Consider the following 21,189-nt stretch of genomic DNA (forward strand, 5'->3'; position numbering starts at 1 on the left):
TGCAGCAGATCCAAGCCTGCCAGCAGGTCAGAGCTTCATCACTGCGGCCGGCATCTGCACAAGGGGCTGTGAGCAACGCTTGCTAAAGAAGTCTTTTTGCTTAAGGGGCAATACACTGTTGTGCACTGTGCTGGCACCTACTAACGTAAAGACACTTTGGCTAATCTAGCCTACAATACACATGTCTATGGCAGAGAACTAGAATTGAAGAGCAGATCCATGACTCAATGTGAAACCCTTTAAAAATGAAAACAAACACAGTAATTGCAATAAGAGCCGCTCCAAATGATAACATCATAAAAAGATAAGTGGATATTAAAACAGTAAGAAAGATAAGTTGATATTAAAACAGTAAGAAAGATAAGTGTGATATTAAAACAGTAAGAAAGATAAGTGTGATATTAAAACAACAAGAAAGATAAGTGGATATTAAAAACAACAATACATACATTATTTGAAGCTACTATCTTTTTACAGTGGTCAGCTCTGTATTCTGAACAGATCTTTTTTATTTATTTTTTTTATTTTACCAGTCATTTCATTAGCTTCTAGTACATTTGTCCAGTTAATTAACGATTAAAGGTGGTTCCTCTCTGAAACAGCTGTTAATTTGATAATCTGTCTCGGAAGGCTAATCTGCAGTTATTATCCATATTTATTGTGTAGCTTTCATTAATTGGCTGTGAGCTCCAGGAAATATCCTTGCAAGCATTCACAAGAAGCAGGCTCTGTTTTGACAAGAATGCAAATTAATTCCACACAGACTGAACAATTCTTCTTTTTAAACTTGCAGGGTCAACTGACTGTCCTGAGCCAAACCAATGAGACAAACCAGAGACTGACCACCTCAATCCGGGCCCAGAGCAACCTTCACGAAGAACTGAATGACCTTCGAACAGAGTTCAGTCAGGTCAGCCTGGTGAGTGACCACTGGACAACACTGTCTCCCTCCCAGTCTCCCAGCTCTAACCACTAGACCACACTGCCTCCCCGTCTCCCAGCTCTAACCACTAGACCACACTGCCTCCCAGTCCCTCAGCTCTAACCACTAGACCACACTGCCTCCCAGTCCCTCAGCTGTAACCACTACACCACACCACACTGCCTCCCTCCCAATGCCTCAGCTCTAACCACTAGACCACACTGCCTTTCAGTCCCTCAGCTCTAACCACTAGACCACACTGCCTCCTAGTCCCTCAGCTCTAAACACTAGACCACACTGCCTCCCAGTGCCTCAGCTCTAAACACTAGACCACACTGCCTCCCAGTGCCTCAGCTCTGACCACTAGACCACACTGCCTCCCAGTCCCTCCGCTCTAACAACTCGACCACGCTGCTTCCTTCTCAGCTCTAATTACTGCTTAGATCTTAGCTTTTCCTAAAAGGTACAGTCTCCTGGTTATAATTGTATCTTGGTTGACTCTGCTTTTTTCCCAGGAGAAGGAGCTCCTGTCCTCCAAAGTGGTGAGGCTAGAGGAGAATGTGGCAGACCTGAAAATGAAGCTGACTGGAGCAGTCGCAGACAAGGACCGCTTTCTGCAGGTAAGCTCGACCACTGGCTCGTAGCAAGACGACCCCAGCCTATTTTGCCATAGTGATGGTATTTTGTTAAACGGGCTATGGGCTGCTGTCCTTTTTTTATTCTCCTTTCTTGCAGTGTTTATTCGTCAGGTATAGAACTGTAGCCAGACAGGAGCTGGTCTGGAGTCAAAATGGTGACAGTGATATCTATGCTGTGCAAAGCTAGTAGCTAAATCTGTGCAGTTCATACAGTAAATATATAAATGCAGTGGATTGGCAGTCTAATAGAGATTCCAAGAGGCTCATAAGGAACTTTATACAGTAGAACGCAGTGACTTTAACTCTCTCTCTCTAGGAGAAGGCTGAGCTGCACCAGCATGTACAGGTCCTGCAGTTGGAGCTGGAGCGCGCTCAGAGAGGCCGGGAGGGCTTCACTGACCAGGTGTGCGACCTGCATGTGCAGCTGGTGGGGGCCAAAACACAGGTCAACCGGCAGGACCAGGAGAAGATCCTCACCACGGAGGAGCTGTGCCTCGTCAAGCAGGTTTGAGCCTTCTTGCCCAACATTGTAGATGAGAAGTTGTGGTGTTGCTTGATTGATTGATTGGCTGGTTGGTTGGTTCCCCAGGTGAACATGCGCATGTCTACGGAGCTGGCAGAGGCCAAGCAGAGGCTGGAGGCTGCCCTGAAGCAGCTTCACCAGCTGGGGGCAGAGAAGGTGATCTACACCAATCAGATCTCAGCCCTGGAGACGGAGCGTTGCCAGCTGATTGGAGAGAAGGAGGTGCTGATGAGCGTGGAGGGGGGCGGGGCTGAGGAGGAGCTGCAGGAGCTCAGGTGAGTCTCACACTAGGGGGCGCTGCAGGGCCTGACACTGGGAGCCCAGACCTATTTAGTTTAAAGGAGTATTCATATTTATCTTTTTCTTATCTCTTATTAGCATTAGCAACTTTATCACTGGTCCGCCTTTTCCTCTGTTGAAGATCTTTTGGTTGTTTTCTACAATGCAAACCTCTTAATAAAATCAATAGTGTCACTGCATATTTTAATAAAATATACAATTCCCTTTTCTGTTCCTAACGATTTGTATTGAATCGACCCTTTCATGTGATGACGATGGAGGTACTGTGTACAAACATGCCATCCTTTTACCTTTATTATGTGTGTGAGCTGTTGCATGGAGCATGTACTGGTTTTATATGTTTTGTCTGTCTGTTTGTTTCTCTGAAAGCTCGTGACCCTCAGAAGTTATGAGTTCTTTGTTGGACTGACCTGAAGATTTTTGATACAGGTTCAAAAAGGGGGAACAAAACATATTTGTATTTAAGTTCCCCCAAAACACCCAAAAAATCTGACAATTAGTAGATCTATGAACATAATCATTTGCAAGCACACTGGTGCTGATTGCCGTGTTAGGGCACAAGGTCAGTAACTCCTTGTGGCAAAGTGGTTTGCAGTGTGCAGGTGTAGAGGTGATGCAGTGCTCAAACAAATGACAAACAACAAAGTTCACGGTCCAAACAATCCTTTATTATTTTGTAGCCCAGGTCATTTGGCGACCATGAATAATAGTAACTGGCAATACACAGCAATGTGTACTGCACAATTAAAACCACGGGGTTCAAACACGAAATAATAAAGAGAGTATAAACACACACAGAACACAAACACGATCACAAGTCCAGAGTGAGTGCTATACGTGCAAGTGGTGAAATACAATTTATAGTGAACAGTAGTGCAGTGCTGGCCGGGTTTGGTGCTGGCCTTTAGCGACAGCTCCCGGATCGTATTAGCCATCTAACAATGACAAACGAGTACAATTAGAACGACAAACAAACAAACACAAAACACTCACGGTTACTCTACAGTCCTTCAGCGGTTCTTTCACAACCATAACAAAGGAACCTTTCGCTTTGCCACATCCCCTTTTGTACCTTCAGCCACGCCCCCTTGGTTAGTGAGTGCAATAGCTTTTCCTCCAATCCGCGATTGCCACATTGCTGCCCGTCTGGGGCGATGACTGACTTGATGTACTGTGGCTCCGCCCCCTTTCTAGATGGCCGACTTCCTACTTTTCCCTGGAATTAATTGCCAAACCATCCAGTCCGGGGCACACTGTTCCCTTTACACAGCTCCCTCACAGGTCAGGAGGGAGATTTATAACCAAGATTCATTCTTTCTCTGTCACACTCATGCAGATAACTACAGTAGGTGCTAATCAATTTAGGGCTTTATAGGTTAACAGCAAAATCTTAAAATCTATTCTGCTGCACAGTGAGCCAGTGTAAGGAGGCTAAAAGAGGTGTAATATGTTCACTATGAAACAGCACACTTTTTTGGTTACCAGAGAGAAGTGCATTCTTGTTGTTATTGTGCTTTTTGAAATGATGGCTGATTTGCCTATGGCATTGTAAGATCTGCTCATTACAAGAAGCATATATTCACAATATTTTTCTCCCAGTACACTGACAAAAGACACCAGTGGAAAACTATGCAAAGTTTAAAAGTTTTACCTATATTTTCAAGTAATTGCTTCAGGCCACATTATTCATATTATTTATTCCTAAACATGTAATTTATTTTTCTGTTTGACCAATACAATACCTTGGCATCGTTATTGAACCAGCCTCTTATGAGCGATACGAACATGATGAAATGTATTGTGTTGTGCAGAGATTCTCAAGACCGATTACAGACAGTGAACCAACAGCTGCTGGTACGCTGCCAGGGGCTAGAGGCGGGACTCTGTGTGAAAGAGGCGGAGCTCCAGCAGAAAGATGAGGAGCTGTGTCGGAAGGAGGCGGAGCTGCTATCCCAGGGGGAGGAGCAGCAGCAGGTGGCACAGCACTGGAAGGAGAGATGGCAGGAGGCAGCAGTGGCACTCCGGTCCAAGGATGAGGAGCTGGAGGAGGCCCACAGCAAGCTGCAGAGCCCTGCAGACACGGTAAACACACATACCTCACAGTTTAGGGTGTGTCTGGAGAGAGAGCTAGAGTAGGACTAATGGCTTCTCTACAGCAAGGGTGCACTACTCCAGGATTTCAGGACTATTGCACTGCGGATTTAAAGGTTTTTATTGAATATTCAACAGTTAGACACCTGGATAGAGGTGTAATTGGTTCTATTGAGTTATTTAGGGTATAGTATACAGCTATGGCCAAAAGTTTTGCATCACCCTATATGATTAACTAATTTAGCTTCATAAAGTCAAATGAAACCTGCTGAATAATGTTACATTAACATATTGAATTACATACCGCTTTATAGTTTTCCAGATACTTAAGGAAAAACTGACAAATTGAAAAATGTGACATTTCGAAATGTAATATGAAATGCTGTACTACTATTATGGCTTCCAGTAGACTTTTGCATGATGTTAAATAAAATATCTAAATTATGGTAAAATATTTATTTTATTTATTATTTTATTTTTAATTGTCTCAATCCTAAAATTCTAGGTGATGCAAAACTTGCTGTACAACAGGGATGCTAATTTAACTCCCATTGTATAGCGGTTTGATCCATTCCTGGTTTTATGAGTTTAATAATACTCACCTGAGCTTGTTATCTGTATGTACTCTGGCTAATCAAGCTTGTATTAAATGGGTGAAACTGCCATTCAATAGGAGTCTTATTTCCATCCCTGTACAAATACTTAGACTAAAATGTCCCTTTCTTTCTTTCTTTCCACTCTGAATCCTGCTCACAATTCAAATTCAAACAATTTTCTTAAAAACAGTCAAACAAACAAGGAACAGTTTAGCAGAATATCGATTTTTACATAATCGATAGCTTTAGACTTTAAATACCATTACTTAAATACATAATGAGTTGAGTCTTTGTGAATAGAGCCATTTGGAACAGGAAACCATCCGCAGAAACAGGAAACAGAATACTGAAACGGTTTTTATGTATTTATTTATTTCTCATTAAAAGGACAGCTTCAGTCCTCCATGTGTTGTTTAGAGTTATGAGCTGTGATTAATATTAGAGAATGTTCTTGTTTAAACATACGCTCACACTCCAGAACAGATGCACTTGCAGAATAAATCCCTTTCAAATGAGAAAGATTGCACGTGTGCCTGCATGAGACTCGAGCCGCATGGGTGCAATACGAATGTGACAATGTACAGCTTGATTTCTGCAAATATACCCTTTGTTTGTTTCATTACAGGAGAAACAGCTTCCATAGTAAACGTAATTGAGTTTTATAGACCCTTGTATTTTAATGAAATTACCAGGCAATAGGAGATTCATGTGGGCTTCCAGCAGTGTCATGGGTAATGTCTTGTATGAGGAAACAGACAGCTACCTTGTTTGCCTGCTTTTATTAGCCAATCACTAATTAGAAGACAATTCTAGTTTAAAAATACATTGGCATGAAACAAACATGGATATATTGGACTTCCTCCAAGTGAAATGACCAAGCAAGTGAATCTAAAATGGCTTGCAAGCACATTTTCTTTAAACCAAGTGTAGCACCATATATCATGTTTTAAAATAAAAATACGTCTTTAATGTAACGTGCTTCTTTCAAAACTGCACATATGATGCCTATTTAATAGATGGACTTGCATGTCAGGTAAAATGAATGGAATTATTTTATTAGATAAAAAAAACACTAACCTGAATGCACTTGTGTGGGATTCCTCAGTGCTAAGGAGTTGAGAGTTGGTGTGTTGTGTGTTGTGTGATTCCTCAGTGCTGTAAGGGAGTTGAGAGTTGGTGTGCTGTGTTGTGTGTTGTGTGATTCCTCAGTGCTGTAAGGGAGTTGAGAGTTGGTGTGCTGTGTTGTGTGTTGTGTGATTCCTCAGTGCTGTAAGGAGTTGAGAGTTGGTGTGCTGTGTTGTGTGTTGTGTGATTCCTCAGTGCTGTAAGGGAGTTGAGAGCTGGTGTGCTGTGTTGTGTGTTGTGTGATTCCTCAGTGCTGTAAGGGCGTTGAGAGTTGGTGTGCTGTGTTGTGTGTTGTGTGATTCCTCAGTGCTGTAAGGGAGTTGAGAGTTGGTGTGCTGTGTTGTGTGTTGTGTGATTCCTCAGTGCTGTAAGGGCGTTGAGAGTTGGTGTGCTGTGTTGTGTGTTGTGTGATTCCTCAGTGCTGTAAGGGCGTTGAGAGTTGGTGTGCTGTGTTGTGTGTTGTGTGATTCCTCAGTGCTAAGGAGTTGAGAGTTGGTGTGCTGTGTTGTGTGTTGTGTGATTCCTCAGTGCTGTAAGGAGTTGAGAGTTGGTGTGCTGTGTTGTGTGTTGTGTGATTCCTCAGTGCTGTAAGGGCGTTGAGAGTTGGTGTGCTGTGTTGTGTGTTGTGTGATTCCTCAGTGCTGTAAGGAGTTGAGAGTTGGTGTGCTGTGTTGTGTGTTGTGTGATTCCTCAGTGCTGTAAGAAGTTGAGAGTTGGTGTGCTGTGTTGTGTGTTGTGTGATTCCTCAGTGCTGTAAGGAGTTGAGAGTTGGTGTGCTGTGTTGTGTGTTGTGTGATTCCTCAGTGCTGTAAGGGCGTTGAGAGTTGGTGTGCTGTGTTGTGTGTTGTGTGATTCCTCAGTGCTGTAAGGGAGTTGAGAGTTGGTGTGTTGTGTGTTGTGTGATTCCTCAGTGCTGTAAGGGAGTTGAGAGTTGGTGTGCTGTGTTGTGTGTTGTGTGATTCCTCAGTGCTGTAAGGGAGTTGAGAGTTGGTGTGTTGTGTGTTGTGTGATTCCTCAGTGCTGTAAGGGCGTTGAGAGTTGGTGTGCTGTGTTGTGTGTTGTGTGATTCCTCAGTGCTGTAAGGGAGTTGAGAGTTGGTGTGCTGTGTTGTGTGTTGTGTGATTCCTCAGTGCTGTAAGGGAGTTGAGAGTTGGTGTGCTGTGTTGTGTGTTGTGTGATTCCTCAGTGCTGTAAGGGCGTTGAGAGTTGGTGTGCTGTGTTGTGTGTTGTGTGATTCCTCAGTGCTGTAAGGGAGTTGAGAGTTGGTGTGCTGTGTTGTGTGTTGTGTGATTCCTCAGTGCTGTAAGGGAGTTGAGAGTTGGTGTGCTGTGTTGTGTGTTGTGTGATTCCTCAGTGCTGTAAGGAGTTGAGAGTTGGTGTGTTGTGTGTTGTGTGATTCCTCAGTGCTGTAAGGAGTTGAGAGTTGGTGTGCTGTGTTGTGTGTTGTGTGATTCCTCAGTGCTGTAAGGGAGTTGAGAGTTGGTGTGCTGTGTTGTGTGTTGTGTGATTCCTCAGTGCTGTAAGGGAGTTGAGAGTTGGTGTGCTGTGTTGTGTGTTGTGTGATTCCTCAGTGCTGTAAGGGCGTTGAGAGTTGGTGTGCTGTGTTGTGTGTTGTGTGATTCCTCAGTGCTGTAAGGGAGTTGAGAGTTGGTGTGTTGTGTGTTGTGTGATTCCTCAGTGCTGTAAGGGAGTTGAGAGTTGGTGTGCTGTGTTGTGTGTTGTGTGATTCCTCAGTGCTGTAAGGGAGTTGAGAGTTGGTGTGCTGTGTTGTGTGTTGTGTGATTCCTCAGTGCTGTAAGGGAGTTGAGAGTTGGTGTGCTGTGTTGTGTGTTGTGTGATTCCTCAGTGCTGTAAGGGAGTTGAGAGTTGGTGTGCTGTGTTGTGTGTTGTGTGATTCCTCAGTGCTGTAAGGGAGTTGAGAGTTGGTGTGCTGTGTTGTGTGTTGTGTGATTCCTCAGTGCTGTAAGGGCGTTGAGAGTTGGTGTGCTGTGTTGTGTGTTGTGTGATTCCTCAGTGCTGTAAGGGCGTTGAGAGTTGGTGTGCTGTGTTGTGTGTTGTGTGATTCCTCAGTGCTGTAAGGAGTTGAGAGTTGGTGTGTTGTGTGTTGTGTGATTCCTCAGTGCTGTAAGGAGTTGAGAGTTGGTGTGCTGTGTTGTGTGTTGTGTGATTCCTCAGTGCTGTAAGGGAGTTGAGAGTTGGTGTGCTGTGTTGTGTGTTGTGTGATTCCTCAGTGCTGTAAGGGCGTTGAGAGTTGGTGTGCTGTGTGAAGTGTTCCTGTTCTGATCCTTGCCCTTCTGTTTCAGAGCCAGCACAGAGAGGAGGCCAGGCAGCTGGCCAGTGATGTGGAGAGATTGCAGTCTGTGGTGCACAGAAACCAGTGAGTATCCCCTTCACACTGCTTATACCCAACATGCCACAGAAAACTGAGTTTGCCTATATTTTCAAACAACTGCTTCAGACAATATCCCGTCAACTCATTGGCTATCGCTTCATGGTTGCTGGAAGTGTCCCCTGGGTGTTTCTTGTAGATTCTGAGGTGAAGCATCATGAACAATGCATCTCAAGAGGTCGAATTGTGTGAGCATTAACCAGACATGTCAACCCCTAAGTGTTCATACCAGTGATACCCCTGCAGGAAAACCTTGGGATTGATGAAAAACCTTAACCTAGACCACGAGATTTCATTTGGGGAGGGTGTGGGGTGGATGTGGGGGGGTGGGGTGGTGTGGGGATGTGGGAGGGTGGGGTGGGGATGTGGGAGGGTGGGGTGGGGATGTGGGGTGGGGATGTGGGAGGGTGGGGTGGGGAGGGGATGTGGGGTGGGGGTGGGGTGGGGGTAGGGGGTAGGGGGTAAGGGGGGGGCGGCGGCGGGTGCTGGTGACTGATCCAGATTTTTGCACATGGCTGACAGCTACGCCACTGACCTGGACTTAAGGGCTATGCACACCAGGAGCTAAGCAAACGACACGAATACAGCATACAGTATACAGTACATACAAAAAAACACAACTATAGCTAGTCATGAAAAGGAAATACTGTCTGCTTTTGCTCCTTTTGTGTAGTCGAAATAAAATACAACAAATAAATAGTTTGGGTACATCACACACTAAAAAATGACATTTAACAGTGAATGTTTATATGTGATCTGGTTTAACATGTAAATCATTCAAAAAGAATACATCTACACATATTTCTTTGTAAATACTGGGAATTATTTTAATATATTTTTTTATTGATTTTCAGTTTTAATAAAATCTTCAGTTAGTGTGTATTATTATTATTATTATTATTATTATTATTATTATTATTATTATTATTATTATTATTATTTTAAAATAACGTTTGTGTCCAGGGAGAAGATCCAGAGGCTGCTGCGTGAGAAAGCTGAGGCTGAATCGGAGCTGCGGCGGGCTAAGGTAACGTAACTGAGACTGCGCAGCCTCCCCTCAGAGGATATCGTGGAGGCGTCTGAATGCTCATGCACAGATGACACTTTAACTTGTTATAGCAATATAGAAAACTCTGTTCAGTTTTGATGACCTTCTTTAGCTCAAGTTATTGAGGGGCCATCTGTGTGTATGTCAGGCCTACAGTGCATGTGCATGCAGTGGTCATGGAGACTGGCTTTTCCATGTTACTTGTTTGCTTGAATACATTTTTATTTCTAGCCGTGGCTGGGGAGGACATGGTTGTTTGCTAACACAGTGGCTTCTCTGTTTCACATCACATGTATTTCTGTGCATGAGTACAGATCCCAAAAACCAAGCGGTCCGCTTCAGTGCTGATACCGGGTCACAGTATTTCTCAGTAAATACTCCCTGTGTTCATTGTTATTTAAACTTATTGCTTGGGTACCTATATTATGGCTCAGAAAAAAAAAATTAAAAGAGAAACATATGGTTTTAAAAAAATGTATCAATTAAAAAAATATATAATTTGATGCGGAATACCCTCCCCGATTCTAAGCACTCTGTGTTGTTGCCTTGGTGACGGTGTGTATACCCGCCTCCCTGATTCTAAGCACTCTGTGTTATTGCCTTGGTGATGGCGTGTTTGGGTTGCAGCAGGAGAGCAGCTCGTTGCTGAGGGTGGAGCTGGATGCCTGTAAGCAGCAGTTGGAGCTGGAGAGGAGCCGCAGCCAGGCCCTGCAGCACAGACTACCAGCCAGCCCTGTAAGTGCAGAGCTCCGAAGCCAGCCCTGTAAGTGCAGAGCTCCGAAGCCAGCCCTGTAAGTGCAGAGCTCCGAAGCCAGCCCTTCGGAGTGCAGAGCAAGTGCAGAGCTCCGAAGCCACCCCTGTAAGTGCAGAGCTCCGAAGCCAGCCCTGTAAGTGCAGAGCTCCGAAGCCAGCCCTGTAAGTGCAGAGCTCCGAAGCCAGCCCTGTAAGTGCAGAGCTCCGAAGCCAGCCCTGTAAGTGCAAAGCTCCGAAGCCAGCCCTGTAAGTGCAAAGCTCCGAAGCCAGCCCTGTAAGTGCAAAGCTCCGAAGCCAGCCCTGTAAGTGCAGAGCTCCGAAGCCAGCCCTGTAAGTGCAAAGCTCCGAAGCCAGCCCTGTAAGTGCAGAGCTCTGAGCACTCACAGGTTACCATTGCACTGGTGCTGACTGGGGGCTCCGATTCCTGCTCCTTCCATTTTCTTGTTCCCATGTCTCTGTATTTCCCTGCTAGCTTCCAGGGGAGGCCAGAGAGTGACCCGCACACATGTCAAGTGTACTATTCGTTGATGGGCCCTGAATGGCATATCAGTTCTTGATTCCCAGCAGTAACCTCTGAAAGCTGTAGTGCCTTTGCTCTTATTGGGATAACAGAGGCATACAAGAGTTATCCACTTGTTTGAACAAACTGCTGCCTTTTTTATAGTAAGGAAATTACAATGGTTAGACTCCCCTAGATAATCTTGCCAAAGCAGATTTTTTTTCTTTAACCTGACAAAGTTGTTTAAAAGCCAGGTACTATAGTAGATCAACTGCTGAATCTACAGCTATGTAGTTTGCGTCACCCAATTAACTAATTTTGCTTGTCAAATGAAACCTGCTGAATAATGTAATGTTAAAATATTGAATTACACACTGCTTTGTAGTTTTCCATATGTTTAATGACAAATTGGTAAAAATTGAAAAATGTGACATATAAGGTGAAACCCGTGGTTTAGAGAGTCTAGTTTTGCCCAGACCAGTCTAGTTTCGCCAAGGGCTTCTGGGCAAATCCTGAAGTTACACTTTTTTTCGTCACTCGCCCACGTCCAATCGGGCAAATCTAGATTGGCCCAGAACTTGAAAAAGACGACTGGGCGAAACCTGTTTTTTCAGCAGTTTTCACTGAATTTCGGGGCTAGCCCGGGCGAGTCTAGTTTTGTCCAACGCTTCAACATTGATGCTTGGCCAATCTAGTTTTGCCTATGCCAATTATTTGGGCGAGTCTAGGTTTGCATTTCTACACTCTCCCCTGCCAGCTTCCAAGTGCGTGTCGGGGTACCTGCCTCGCCTCCACTTCTGACAACAATGTAGCGACTGTGTGCTGGGTTTCCAGCTGCGGTGCACAAAAGGCAGGACACCAGGGCTGGTTTTAATAGCGGTTAAAACCACACTTTTTATTAGCTGTCTCTCCCAAAAAGTTAAGTCAAAAAGTCTCGCTCCTCCATATGCGCAGGCAAACTCGCCACACACACACACGAGAGAGAGAAACGCTCAGCCCTTAAAACACACACATGCGCACACACACACACATATATATATTCTATGTGATGCAAAACGTTTGGCCATAGCTGTATTTATAATGTTACTCTTTTCAGTGCCATGAAGACCTGGAGTACAATACCTAAAGCTGCAATGCATTTCAATGCTGGCTCTTCCTCACTTGCCCTTTGCATGTTTTTGCCTTCATTCTGAAGGTTCATTCTGTTTTTCTCTGTCACTCAGTCTAAATGTTAATATTCTCACGGCACAAACAGTCATATCATTTACATCTATTTTTGTCTTTTTTAATTCTATCCAGGGCAAATCTCCCAAGATGACAAGGTATGTGGAGTGCTCATAGTTTACAATGAGCAAGTGATCCTTTAATATACCTCACTGTAACAAAGCCCCCAACTCTCCCTCAATCTGCACCCTTCTATACTGTAACAGAGCCCCCAACTCTTCCTCAGTCTGCACCCCTCTATATTGTAACAGAGCCCCCAACTCTCCCTCAATCTGTACCCCTCTATACTGTAACACAGCCCCCAACTCTCCCTCTATCTGCACCCCTCTATACTGTAACAGAGCCCCCAACTCTCCCTCAATCTGCACCCCTCTATACTGTAACAGAGCCCCCAACTCTCCCTCTATCTGTACCCCTGTAACAGAGCCCCCAACTCTCCCTCAATCTGTACCCCTCTATACTGTAACAGAGCCCCCAACTCTCCCTCTATCTGTACCCCTGTAACAGAGCCCCCAACTCTCCCTCAATCTGTACCCCTGTAACAAAGCCCCCAACTCTCCCTCAATCTGCACCCCTCTATACCGTAACAGAGCCCCCAACTCTCCCTCAATCTGCACCCCTCTATACTGTAACAGAGCCCCCAACTCTCCCTCAATCTGTACCCCTCTATACTGTAACAGAGCCCCCAACTCTCCCTCTATCTGTACCCCTGTAACAGAGCCCCCAGCTCTCCCTCAATCTGTACCCCTGTAACAAAGCCCCCAACTCTCCCTCAATCTGCACCCCTCTATACCGTAACAGAGCCCCCAACTCTCCCTCAATCTGTACCCCTCTATACTGTAATAGAGCCCCCGACTCTCCCTCAATCTGTAATCCTCTGTACACAGCTACCAACACTGCTTGATGTTAAAGGGAGTCTGACACTAATCAGTGGCCTGGTCAATCTATTTCAGGACACTCAGTGGAGAAGATTCTGCTTCACTGGATGACAGTGACTCGCTTCAAGGTAATATATGTATCTGTATATATTTTTTATTAGGTTCAAGGTCTAAATCTTACCCCAGGAGAATGCTCTCCCATCCCTCCAAGCCTGTGTAGCTTCTTCTTCTTTCGTATTACTGAAGTCTCTGAATCTTGCCTAAAACCTCTTGTTTAGATTTTAAGACTGGATGTAAAGTAGTTTACCTGGATTTAGCACGTACATTCTACAAGGGGAAATCGTAAAAAAGAAAATAGCTGCACCACAGTTTACCTCCAGGTGGCAGCAGAGGACAAGCTCCTTTAAATTCTGTGAATTGGACTGTTTTATTAACCAATCTTTAGCAGCAAGGACAATGTGAAGCAGACCATGCATGACTATTGTGAAAGAAAATGTAAAAGAAAATGTCCAAATGGAATATCTGCACAATTTGGACCCTTGCACAGGCCATGCTTACCTAACACACACTGACTGGCTGCGTCTGAGAGCTGTAGTTACTCCATTAAGGCTGCACAGTTTCCTTTTCTCTTGATAATCGTGGAGATCCCACAGGTTTTGATTTTGTGAAAGTGCTGATACTTTTGCCTTCCTTCATTGATATTAAATGAAGGCAACCACGTCACAGCATCGACACTGTGTGCATAACAGGGTGTCGTCTTGCCTGACTTGTGCTTTTTGTTTTTCAGAAATCGATGGGGCAGCTGATTCTAAGCAGGAGGACAGGTTAGTTAGGAAACGCCTGAAATAATGTGAACATGTTTTTTGTGAATGGGCGGTCTTTTGCACGTTTGATTATTCTGACATGTATTATGTAATATATACAAGCTGAATTTCCCTGTTGAAAACCAGTTTGTTACAATTGGAAAGAGCTGGTGCTTGATTGGCAGGTGTTTCTGGGTGAAGGACTGCACTAATTACTGATGTTTCATGAGGAACTGTTCCAAAACCTCTCTGAAAGGATTATAGGCAGCAGTCAATGAGCAGTGGTCACATTCCCCTGCTGGCAATCAACAAATAATCAATTACACACCTAGAGACGACAGGGGGCAGCTTAGACTCTTAATGTGCTAATTCAATTACACACCTAGAGACGACAGGGGGCAGGGTAGACTCTTAATGTGCTAATTCAAATACACACCTAGAGACAGCAGGGGGCAGCTTAGACTCTTAATGTGCTAATTCAAATACACACCTAGAGACAGCAGGGGGCAGCTTAGACTCTTAATGTGCTAATTCAATTACACACCTAGAGACAGCAGGGGGCAGCTTAGACTCTTAATGAACCCGTTCATCGGGTGTCTCTCTGGTAAAGGCCTGGCCGCATGGTGTGCTGAGCGAGTCGTACACGCAGGGAGAGCAGGCTGGTGTCCTGGCTGAGGATTACAGAGGATTCCAGGGGAATCGGAGGAGGCCCTGACCTTCAGTTCTCCAGGGTGTCCCTCCTCCCTGTTCGAAAACCACTATGCTAATTACAACTGAGATATAACAGCTGTGCTAATTACAACTGAAATATAACCACTGTGCTAATTACAACAGAGATATAACAGCTGTGCTAATTACAACTGAAATATAACCACTGTGCTAATTACAACAGAGATATAACAGCTGTGCTAATTACAACTGAGATATAACCACTGTGCTAATTACAACTGAGATATAACCGCTGTGCTAATTACAACTGAGATATAACCGCTGTGCTAATTACAACTGAAATATAATCATAGAAAACTAGCAACAAAAACAGCTTTATTTTCCTTCAAACTTTCCATGCCTTCTTCATGAGTTTTTTTTATAAAGCATTGGGAAACTGCTTGTCTGCCCCTTGCTATTTTAGTTTCCTATAGTAAAAGCATAGTGAAGTGTAATAAAGCATAGATAAACATTGTGCAGCCAGAGAGGTATGGTAAAGCATTAAAAAACAGGCACAGCAGTGATAGACTATGGTAAATACATAGTATAAGCATGGGAACATTGTAAAATACTTGTGCACGTTGACTGTGGTGAACGTTTCTAAAGGAGTAATTGAGTTTTAGATTAAGTGTTAGTTTCTGATAGTTTAACCGTGCTCTTGCAGCAGGAAGCTTAGCAATACATAATCCCCCCCTCCCCCTCGTGTCAGGTGCATGTGGAGAGCCTGCCAGTGTTTCACTCTCCCTCCCATTGTCTCCACAGAGCCCCGCCCCCTGAGGAGCTTCTGGCTCAAATCTCCGCCCTCCACCAACAGCTAGAGGAGGGAAGCTCCGCCCAGCAGAGGCAGCAGAGCATTATCCAGTCACTGAGAGAGGTAAGTGGGCAGCACCGGCGTGTGGTTACCACAGACACTAGGAACTTAACCCTTCAGACGGCAGAAGAAAATTGAAACAATCGAGTAAATGCTTTTGGATCCTAACCAAGGGAATGTAGACAGGAAGTCATTATTATTATTATTATTATTATTATTATTATTATTATTGTTATTATTATTATTATTATCACTGTATTGTATTTCTGGCTTCTCTCCAGGGCACATAGCACAAACAGTTGACGTGTGGATAATAGGATTTAATGAGGCTTTAGGTTCGGAGTACACACATTGCACAACATCCCAGCCTATACTGTGTATACAGTATATGTCTGTTAGCACGTTCACTGTTTACACGTAGAATACATTATTGTTGCATGTGGGGTCTTCCCCTTACGATTACACATCTCATGAAATTGTGGTGTTTATATTAAAAAGCCAGAGCTGTGTGCTCCAGAACATTAAGTACTATTGAAAATGTATGATTTGGTTGCTGTGGGATTTTCCTCTATGAAAGCAATGCATCCTCGTCTTGTACTAGCTGCTGTATCTGACACACCTCAATGACAGTACAGTTACAATTCTGGGAAATAAATGATCACATATCGGCTTTGATTAATATTAGCATGAACCCCTAACAGCAGGATCTATAGACATATTTAATGTAGGCTTCCGGTAATAATGTATATTTATTAGCATAGCTTAATCCTGATTTCCAGTAAGGGGTAACACTGTGATCTACACGTGCATACGGGAAATATGAGTTGAGTCTCGAGACAGAAGTAGATATTAGGAAACGGATAAAATACGGTATTGTATTCTTGAAAGAGTGAATTGCATAGACTGTCCTGCATGCGACTACACAGCATATGCATTGTGAGGATATCTACATTCCACTTGATCAGCCCAGCGGTTCCATTGTCTTCAGAAAAGACCATTATTAAAAACAAGTGCTTTGCACCTCAAATGTGCTGTCCTTAAACCACCAGCTGTATTCCCTTCTCAAATACATTGCTGATCAACCACGGCAATGCTCAGACATAAAGCACAAGACTATATCCAGCATGTTCACGCTTACAAGATCTCTTGAACTGTGTGTGCCTCGGATGTTAACATGCAAGTATTTGATGGGTTTCACCAGGTGATGGTTACCCTTCGGAGCCTCGCTTTGTTTTTGATCTCTTAATGCCAGCAACATGATTTCGATTGACAGGCCAGGTGTTTGACATGCCTTAAACAACTTTAGAAATGCTAAAAGGATCGTACTGATAACAAACATTCATGATGATCTTGAGGAAAACTTTTAGTCAAAGCTTGTGTCATTGAATTTACAGTATGAATGCTGTTTCTTTCGTATTTCTACGTTTTAAACAACACAAAGTATTTTGTCTGCAAAAAATAATATTAGTAATCTTTACACTGATGCCGTTATGATGCTGGGATTATTGGCTATATTCAGAGTATACAAATTACAACCGATTTGAAACACATTTAGTATTTGTATACCTACTCTGTGTTTTTTAGTCAAAGGTCACTATTGCCATCACCCATAAGCACTTGTAATGAACCACTGTGTGGTTGGGGAGGGTGAATCTCTTAAGCGACAGTTTGCGACAGTTTATCGAGTGTTTGTGATACAGCAACCCCCCTTTCCCTTTCCCCCTTTTCCCCCCTTTCACTGCAGTCTTTTAGTAAGAAATATTGAAGGTGTTCATAAATTGCTAAAGACACAAGTGTTTCTTGTTTGCACATCATTACCTGTCAAGTGGAAGTTTGAAGTCATTAGCGTGGTTCGCTGGGTACAATCTTATATAAGCAGATGAGAGTCGGAGAGAGGCAAGAGGATGAGTTGGTTTCTCTGGAAAAGTCTGTAAAAGATTATTGCTTGAGTAATCTGTCCTGTTCTGTTTTGTATCTGTGAATTAGTTTAAATTTCAGTTCCTCTGCTCCACATATAAAGGTATTTTGTTTTGTTTCACATCACTCCTGACTGTCTGACTCCTTCCTGCTGTACCATCTGCCACGAGACCTGCCTCGCAATATCAACATGAAACATGGAAATATGGGTTGGTTTTTTAGTTACATGAACGGATTCCACTGCCGACACATTCTTGGCATACATTCAGTAAGTCCGAGTGTTGTCTTTCTGATAAGACAAATGTTTTTGTAGGTTTAACATTTGTCAAAGGAAAGTGTGTTTGAAAACAAACAGTGGAGGTATTTGCAGGCCTTTGAAGCCACGGCAACCACACTCGCTTATTTCTATTCGAATCCATGAATGTGTTTGTGATGTCATTTACTACATGTTAATGATGTAACGATCTACTATTCCTTTCTCTTTAACCCTTCAGACATCATGCTGAGTCTGTTTATCCATTTAGTTCCCTTTATTATTGTGTATTTTACATTATCTAATTGTATTTCTTCTATAACTAATATATATATATATATGTTAGGTCTAAATATAAATGATACTTCGTACCAGTGCTCTATATATGTTTTAAAAGTAGCCATTTCTAAGTAAAAACAGGAGTTCAGTAGTGTAGGAACAATTCAATAATTGATAATTTAATGTTTATCTGGGTTGATTAGTTCTCTTATTAACAGTATTTAATTGACGTGTTACAAAGATCGAGGATTTACTATGAACACACATTCACGCGCAGACACACAGAATGGTTAATCAATAGTAGTATTTTATTAAGTACACAAATAATAAACAGAAATCAGAAAAGTCATAAAGTAAATCTCTTAGTCTCTAAGCACAAATACAATTCAGAAAGCTCTCTGCACTCATGCTGGCTTGAAATACGACACCGCCTGTCTCCTCACTCACAAACTGTAGCACTCGAGCAAGCTGTGACGTAGTAGCTTGCTGTCACACACATGCCCACATACAAGCACAGCCTCAGACTGAAACGATGCAGACAATCTTAGAATATATCACATTAAGTGTATTAATGGTATATAGATTAAGTATGTGGCAAGTTTACTTTTAAATACATTCTCCAAACAACAATATGAGGTAGATTACTTATAGTTACTTCATCAAGTTTCACTGAAAGTTATTTCACACGCAAAGTGTGCAAACCAAATAATTAACAGTACAATTCTATGTGAATGTGTTACAATTAATTAGTTTAGTTCCATGAAAGGAAAATGCAACTGGAATTATACTCGGTGGTTCCTTGAAGCTTAGACTTTTGGTCCGCTGTTTTGGAAACTCAGTCTGTTGAAGTGTCCAGTACAAAACTCTCCTCTCCGCAACAAAGTCTTCAATCCTACATTGGATCAGACTCGGCAACAGAGCTTTCAATTCTATATAGAATCAACAAAACAGCTGCAACAAAGTCTTCAGTCCTCGGTATAGGATACACAACAGCGCCCGTCCGCTCTGTCCTCTTCGCTGAATCTTTTATCTACGCAGGTAGCAGGGCACAGTTTCTTTTGGATACTGTGGTTGTAGGTGTACAGCAGACCTAGACTGGTTTGCGGTCTCTTCACTTTCCCTTCAGCCTCACCCAGTCCAGATGCCCCCCTCCTAGCCCTGGTCATCTTCAGTTCAGTATTCCTGCCAGGATCCAAGGGGCCCTTTTTCTTAAGACACAGCAGTTTGCTTTTTTCTGAGACACAGCAGTTTCATTAATTAGTCCAGGTATATCATTAATACACGTTCAAATATTAATATCATATTCAGGGAATATGTCCCACAGTAGCATGCTTGTATTTCATACGGCTACAATCCCTAGTCATCTAGGCCCCAAGACCTTTGCCTTTCTCAGACCTTACCTCTGAGAAAATGTCATTTTTGAATGAGCTTTTTACCTAAATAAATATCCTTAATGAAAAAGGCTTTCCGAATCTCGGTTTTTCAAAGAAAAAATTAAAAAATTTTATTTTTTTATTTTACAAAAATACACCCCCCTTAAACTAAAAGACACTAAAATGACAAGCATTTCGACTAGAGGTCTTTTTCAATGTCTTAAGTGTCTTAGTTTCTTTTAGTATTTCTAAGTGGTTTTCAATTCCCTCCAAATATTTGCAGTTTTAGTAACATGTGGGCACATATGCACTGTGATTGTATATATTTTGTCACCAAGAAGTAAAAGTAACTTGGAAATGTAACGGAGATGCCAGTATGACAGATGTGTTGGGTCTAACACAGATTGCATCACTGTAAGGGGGTGTTCTGGAAGTCAGATCAGATTGCATACACTGTAAGGGGTGTTCTGGAAGTCAGATCAGATTGCATACACTGTAAGGGGGTGTTCTGGAAGTCAGATCAGACTGCATACACTGTAAGGGGTGTTCTGGAAGTCAGATCAGATTGCATACACTGTAAGGGGTGTTCTGGAAGTCAGATCAGATTGCATACACTGTAAGGGGTGTTCTGGAAGTCAGATCAGACTGCATACACTGTATGGGGTGTTTCTGGAAGTCAGATCAGACTACATACACTGTAAGGGGTGTTCTGGAAGTCAGATCAGATTGCATACACTGTAAGGGGTGTTCTGGAAGTCAGATCAGATTGCATACACTGTAAGGGTGTTCTGGAAGTCTGATCAGACTGCATACGCTGAAAGGGGTATTCTGGAAGTCAGCTCAGATTGCATACACTGTAAGGGGTGTTCTGGAAGTCAGATTTCATAGCCCACTACAATACTTTGCAGCTAGCTGCTGCTTACTTCTAATTCTGGTCAGGTGAGGTGTCAGAAGCAAACTGAACGATGGTCCTGAGATGATAATGTAGAGATATGCACTCTAAACACAACCATGATAATAGTTTGAGAAAGGCTTGTTTGCTCACCCCTGTAATAACATGTACAATCAGAAAGGAAATACCCACAGGTACTATACTTACATGGAAACAGCGCTAACCTTTTTATTCTGTATTTAAAGAGCAGTCATTCTGTATGGCAGACATATTTTGGGGTAATTGTGTTTCACATTTAAAACAATGTAAGCAGGTTTACATTTTAAGAACACTCAAGACAAGAGAGCTTGGGAACTTCAATGCATAAACCTCCTGAACTCAATAAATCAGGGACTCAATAGGGATACTGGTTTCCTACCTCATAATACTTGTGTATATACAGTGCATATAGGTCATTTTTATTATGTATCTTTTATTATTTATTTTCATATATCAGTATGAACTGTTACAATGTTGTGTGTATTTGCATTTTGTTTTAAATGTATTTATTTATACAGAAGATCTACCAGTTGAGACCGAGGCCTTATTTACAAGGGGGTCCTTTTAGGCAATAAAACAATTAGAACTACAAGCAGCACAATTAATACATGTGTGCTTCAAACTGAGTCAGCAGCCTACGAAAAAGAACAACAGAAATAGGACACGTGATCTATATGTTTATGTGGACTAAAGGAAAAACAATGGTAAGAGGCTTGAAGCAATTCCCAAATCCGATCCTTACAGCCAGAAAAGGAGAGAGTGTCAAATTCCATCTTCATACTCCAAGTAAGAGTTCCACGTCTTTGGGAGCTGATAGGTGACAGATAGTTCTCCCAAACGTGTGCGAACCATCGGGACTGACAAACTAACAGAATCCTGAGAGTATAAACTATAGCCAGTGTTAATCCTTTCCACCAGATAAGGAGGCAAGAGCCTTAAAAACAAAACAGTACCATTGAAAAATCTTACGATTTGTTAATTAGAGCCAGAGACATATATATATATATATATATATATATATATATATATATATATATATATATATATATATATATATATATATATATGTATTATAATTTATTCATTTTATCTTTGGTATTGTCATTGTTCATTGTATGGCCATGCGTC

The 21,189-nt window shown here is 42.6% G+C and overlaps 1 protein-coding gene across 1 annotated transcript in view; it reads left to right on the plus strand.

Moving 5' to 3' along the window:
- LOC117429768 (paramyosin-like) overlaps window positions 1–21,189 on the plus strand; it is a gene marked incomplete in the record, with an annotated part of 95,155 nt that overhangs the window by 35,978 nt on the left and 37,988 nt on the right. Inside the window, 13 exon segments of the mRNA XM_058999168.1 lie at window positions 1–26; window positions 794–919; window positions 1,438–1,542; window positions 1,877–2,065; window positions 2,150–2,358; window positions 4,195–4,465; window positions 8,499–8,572; window positions 9,548–9,611; window positions 10,260–10,367; window positions 12,184–12,206; window positions 13,062–13,114; window positions 13,774–13,810; window positions 15,260–15,371. The exon segment at window positions 1–26 is cut by the window's left edge and continues 100 nt beyond it. Coding sequence (XP_058855151.1) covers window positions 1–26; window positions 794–919; window positions 1,438–1,542; window positions 1,877–2,065; window positions 2,150–2,358; window positions 4,195–4,465; window positions 8,499–8,572; window positions 9,548–9,611; window positions 10,260–10,367; window positions 12,184–12,206; window positions 13,062–13,114; window positions 13,774–13,810; window positions 15,260–15,371 — 1,397 coding nt within the window.

Source organism: Acipenser ruthenus, chromosome 24, assembly GCF_902713425.1.
Source record: "Acipenser ruthenus chromosome 24, fAciRut3.2 maternal haplotype, whole genome shotgun sequence".
Lineage (NCBI taxonomy): Eukaryota > Metazoa > Chordata > Actinopteri > Acipenseriformes > Acipenseridae > Acipenser > Acipenser ruthenus.